Source organism: Camelina sativa, chromosome 15 (genome assembly GCF_000633955.1).
Source record: "Camelina sativa cultivar DH55 chromosome 15, Cs, whole genome shotgun sequence".
In the NCBI taxonomy this organism is placed as follows: domain Eukaryota; kingdom Viridiplantae; phylum Streptophyta; class Magnoliopsida; order Brassicales; family Brassicaceae; genus Camelina; species Camelina sativa.
The window spans coordinates 19,254,288-19,260,070 of NC_025699.1; the positions used below are offsets into that span (position 1 = coordinate 19,254,288).

Sequence of the window (5,783 nt, forward strand, 5' to 3'; positions counted from 1 at the left end):
AAAACAGACTATCATCAGCAAACAGCAAGTGCGAGATGGTAGGACTATCGCGAGCGATTGAGATACCCGTTACTTTCTTTTCCCGTTCAGCCTTTTTAATATTCGCTATCAGCACCTCCGTGCAAAGGATAAACAAATACGGTGATAACGGGTCTCCCTGACGTAGTCCTCTCTGTGGTTTAATAAAACCCCGGGGTTGACCATTGAGGAGAACTTGATATGACACCGAGGAAACACACCACATGATCCAGGAAATCCATTTCCTATCAAATCCAAGCTTAATCATAACCGCCTCTAAGAAATCCCGTTCCACACGATCATAAGCCTTACTCATGTCCGTTTTAAAGGCCAGAAACTCTGACCTACACCTTTGATTAGTATTTAACCCATGGAACATTTCCTGGGCCACCAAAATATTATCCGTAATTAAACGACCCGAAACAAAAGCCGATTGAGTTTCAGAAACCAGGCCAGGGAGAAACCGTTTTAGCCGAAAGCATAAAAACTTTGAAATAATTTTATAGCTCACATTACAAAGACTTATCGGTCTAAACTCCATCATTCGCTGCGGCCGATCAACTTTAGGAATAAGACAAATATTTGTTTCATTCAAATGTGGATCAAAACTACCTGATCGGAAAAACTCTCTGACCAGTGCCACTAAATCTCCTTTCAAGGAAGACCAAAATCGTTGAAAAAACAAAGCCGTCATTCCGTCAGGTCCTGGTGTTTTCTCCGGATGCATAGCAAAAAAGGCTTTCCAAACTTCCGCTTCAGAAACATCCCGAATAAGCTCTCTATTCATGACATCCAAAATCAAAGGGGTAACCTCGTGTAACATCTCCGAAACACCGCGTGTATCTGAGTTCCTAAAAAGATCCTCAAAATATTTTATAGCAGTATTCTCCATACCCGTAACCGATTCATTCCATACATTCTCTGCATCAAACAATCCAATGATCCTATTTCTTACCCGACGCTGTCAAGTGGATGCTTGGAAAAATTTTGTGTTCTTATCCCCAACCCGCAACCAAAACTTCCTACTCTTTTGTTGCCAGTATAATTCCTCGTCCCGATACGCCTCCTTCAATTTCCTTTCTATACCGCGAATTTCCTCCTGAGAAATCCGATCATCCATTTTCGCCTCTTGTAGAGCCGCCTTCAAGGAAGAAATGAGTCTTGGGCCAGAAAAAATATTATTCTTTCTCCACCACGAAATCGAATTCCTGCAATTTTTAATCTTATCCACAAAGCCCGGAATCCCGAAATTTTTTGTGCGATACCGGCAACGGACCACCTGGTTATTGCACCGGTTACCTCTCCAGGATAATTGTTCACCATAACAAGGGAACTCCAACATCCCACAATGACGAATCATGGAAATAAAGGGGACAAAGGAAGAGACTGGGCGTAAAGCACCTCCTCTTTTCTCATGATTACCAACCAATTCATTAAAATCACCAATCATAAACCAAGGATCAACACGAAAAGACCCGATATCCGATAACTTATCCCAAACTTTATCTCGATGTTGGGGGACCGGATCACCATATATAAAAGACATATAAACTAATTGTTGACCAAAAAACGCTTGCACATCGATAATGCGATCACACTCATAAAGAACTGAGAGTTTTATTTCATCTTTGTAAAACAATGTTAAACCACCACTAGCCCCGCAGGGTTCAATAGTATACAAATTATTAAAACCAAACTTATTCTGAAATTTTTGCAAATAANAGTCTTGGGCCAGAAAAAATATTATTCTTTCTCCACCACGAAATCGAATTCCTGCAATTTTTAATCTTATCCACAAAGCCCGGAATCCCGAAATTTTTTGTGCGATACCGGCAACGGACCACCTGGTTATTGCACCGGTTACCTCTCCAGGATAATTGTTCACCATAACAAGGGAACTCCAACATCCCACAATGACGAATCATGGAAATAAAGGGGACAAAGGAAGAGACTGGGCGTAAAGCACCTCCTCTTTTCTCATGATTACCAACCAATTCATTAAAATCACCAATCATAAACCAAGGATCAACACGAAAAGACCCGATATCCGATAACTTATCCCAAACTTTATCTCGATGTTGGGGGACCGGATCACCATATATAAAAGACATATAAACTAATTGTTGACCAAAAAACGCTTGCACATCGATAATGCGATCACACTCATAAAGAACTGAGAGTTTTATTTCATCTTTGTAAAACAATGTTAAACCACCACTAGCCCCGCAGGGTTCAATAGTATACAAATTATTAAAACCAAACTTATTCTGAAATTTTTGCAAATAAGAAAAACATTTCTTAGTTTCGGATAAAAATAAAATGTCTGGTCGATGTTGTTTCCACAAGTCACCCAAATACTTCTCTGTCAGATCAACCCCAATGCCCTGACAGTTCCAACTCAGTATCTTCACGTTTCCGCCGGTGGTTTCGGGAGAGCCACCGTCCCTTTTCTGAGTTGACGACCACCATCCGCTGGTTTACCACGTAAGATAATATCCTGTCTTGCTTGATTCTTCTGTTTTTTCCCCATACCTGCAGGTTTAGAAAGTGCCTTAGCCAACAAACGTCTCCCCGGAGAAGCCAAAGTCCTAGCAACATTTTTAGCAACAGTTCCAGAACCACTAACACCTTTTCTAGCAATAGGCCTATTAACTCGCTCCCTAAGAATAATTGGTTCCTCTAGCTTGACATCAGCCATAACATTATTAACAAGACCCAAAACGATATCCGGCAAGACTGAAGTAGTAAAAGTACCTTGTGGACTATCATTCGTATCAGGTTGAGAATCCATCCCCTGATCAGCGAGAGTGGCATCCTCCTTACCGATCCTATATTCAGCTAAAGCCGCTTCATGACCATCAGGATATTCACCCTCCTCCAACAAGTCATCATTATCCACCATAAAATCAGTCTCCTCACCCTCCTTAACCATTCCGGTATGTATATCTTCCGGAACAACTGCAACAGCCTGAGAAGTGGAACCTTTACCGAAAGCACCCTCTTCCTCTTGAGATCTCATTGCAGCAACACCCTGCTTAACCGTAGCATCCTGTTTAACCTTATACAGAGGTTTTGGCCACACCGGTCCCAAAACCTTCCGGTTCAGGCTGAAAGAAGGAACCTACCCCACAAAGTTACCACCTGATTTCTGCGAACCTCTCTGCCCACCAGAACCATTAGACTCACCTGATGTAAACTGTTTTTTCTGGCCCCACGCCGAGCCAGAGAATCTCTCTTGATAGCGGGATCCATAAGAACCCCCATCACCATGCATAACCTCCTGACTCTGAAAGTCTAAAGCCCTCTTAACATGCTTCCTTGGTTTCTCCCAACCACCCTCAGTTTTGTATCCCCCTTGTTTGACCTGAAGATGATGTTTTGGAGGGAACCGTTTATCCACTTGCTGCTCCACAGCCTTCTCCCCCGCCCCTTTCTTCAACTCAGGGCACTCTCTCACATCGTGAGTAAGTCGAGAGCAATGCTCACAGAAACCTGTCAGCTTCTCATATTCAAGGGAAACAATGACCTCATCGCCAGACTCAAAAGGAACAACCATCTGAAACAGGAGAGGGTTAAAGCCATTCACCGTCACACAGAAGCTTCCAGTCTCCTCATCAATCTCCCTAAGTAAACCCACCTTCTTGCCTATAGCTCTCAACGTTGCCTCTTCCCAAAGATGCATGGGGATACCGGTTACCTTGACCCAGAAATTAATTGCAGAAGGATAAGTGGATGAGATAATAAGCTCCCATTTCACCAACGCAATCATCCACCCATCAAAATGATAAGGGCCATTCATCAGAACCGCCTGCAACTCTTCTTCAACCTCGAAGTTAAAATGAAACAAACCCTGACCCAAATCAGCTCCTACCACCTTATCCTCCAGCTTCCAAATCTTGGGGAGATTTGCCACCAGTGACTCCATTTGCTGAACATTTGGGTTCATTAAGCGCCCAATAAGAGTCAGTGAGAATTGTTGTATTCTCTGAGCCAACACTGAATTAGCAATCCGCACTATCTCAGTTCGAACCAACGGTGCTTTGCCTTTGTTTAATGCTATCTGCGACATAGTAAACCACCCACGAAGCAACCAGAACACCCGGAGATAAGAAAAATACAATACTTCAGAACACACCACTTTCGGACAAGCGAACAAAACACTCACGAGAAGGAGAAGATTAGAACGACAATGAAACCACTCTGTCGAATTAACCTCTCGGATAAATACCACATGAAAGCACCCCCCTTTGTCACGGGATTGACAAACTCTATCCGAGATTGATATCCCATATCCGATCGAAAACAATCCCAAAACAATCAAAGCAATATCGTAGAAAGATCCCATTCCAATACGCCAGATTAAGAAATATAAGCCCATACCATAAATAGCAGACCAACAGATCCTCTCATTTGTAGATGCAAGTGAAACCTCGAAAATAAGGAAATGGAGATCTCGACCTAGTAGAGCGCGAGAAATCAAACCCCACATAATCAAGGATCGGATCCTATCACGTCCATACTGGACTAGTATCGAATCGCCCACAGTTAACCAAATAAGATTCGATCCAATCAAATCTCCACCACGGAGAAAGAGGTCCCGCCGAACCCAATTGAATCCCGACCAAATCAGAGATGGATTTCCGATCCATCCCCAATCACTAACCGTGACTAGAGCACACGAAAGACCAATCTTCCGCCTCTCCAAAACACTGGACCAAAGCATATCAAAACCTAGATCGAATCGCCATCGCTATCGCCATTCTCTCAAAAAAAGAAAAATTTATAAAACTCTTATTTATTACTCTGTTTTCTAGTTTTTTTTTTTAAAACTATAATTAGAAAAATGACAAAGGCAACACACTAACACTAACTTCAAGCATTCGACCAAATATTAACCATATTGGAGTTATTGGATTACAAATTTGATTAGTTTAGTTAATTAGCCCGTTAATTAGGATTTATAAATGAAATATGAAAAAGTCCAATTCGTATGTCGGCATTTCTACATCACGAACACGAAGCTTCGTTTCTCGATGGAATCTTTCCATAGCTTTTCTCGTCTTCTTATCTCTCTCTTCAGAAAATAAATTGATAAATTTTCAAGTATTTACTTTGTAATTGCTGTGTTTTCTTACCCGGCTCGATTTTAATTCGTCAGCCTTGTAATCGCTGATACGAAAAAAAAGACAAAGTTGTTGAATTGAATAAACTACCAGGGTGGAGAATATACAGTCGTCTCTTAGAGACTTTAGTTTGGTAATTAGACTCAACTCAAGTAATAATGCTGCCATGTAAGGAAAAATATAAAATTGTAAGAAGAAGAGAAAATAATATTAAATGATCCAAATATAATGAATTTTCTTTGGTTTATGTTCTTTTAGGTCGATGGTAAAAGGAGTCAATTCAAAGTATAAACTAAAGACTTATTTAATTCTCAGTGGAAGTGTTAAGTATACATTAAAGAGTATAGTTATCTCCTTTTTAGTTGGTAAAGTAAAGATGCTCCATATAAAGGTTATGTGAGCATTGTAAGCATAATCTTAAATACTGCTAAAACAATGTACATGGCATGATTTCATGAATGTTATATTAATAGTTTTTTTCATTTGGCTTTGTTTGATTTACATATTATCATTGTTTCTCGTTACAAAATTCTAAGTACTAATATAACATAGACGCATAAGATACAAAGAAAGAATAATAACACACGTATCACCGTATGACGACGTCTTGGTTGGCTTGAATTGTCTAATTGCATAAATCAA

At 40.6% G+C, this 5,783-nt stretch overlaps 1 protein-coding gene across 2 annotated transcripts; it reads right to left on the bottom strand.

Annotated features, from left to right (window-relative positions):
- On the bottom strand, positions 2,185 to 4,928 carry LOC104747188. 2 transcript variants are annotated; one of them, XR_002035640.1, is made up of 2 exons: positions 2,773 to 4,928; positions 2,185 to 2,550 (listed from the first exon to the last, which is right to left on the bottom strand). XR_002035640.1 is itself a non-coding variant. In XM_019237403.1 (2 exons), exons 1-2 carry the CDS (start codon positions 3,035 to 3,037, stop codon positions 2,426 to 2,428), a joined length of 390 nt encoding a protein of 129 aa, XP_019092948.1. In that variant the 5' UTR covers positions 3,038 to 4,927; the 3' UTR covers positions 2,185 to 2,425. The 2 variants fall into 2 exon arrangements, 1 of the variants encoding a protein (XP_019092948.1); XM_019237403.1 differs by having other exon boundaries at positions 2,773 to 4,927.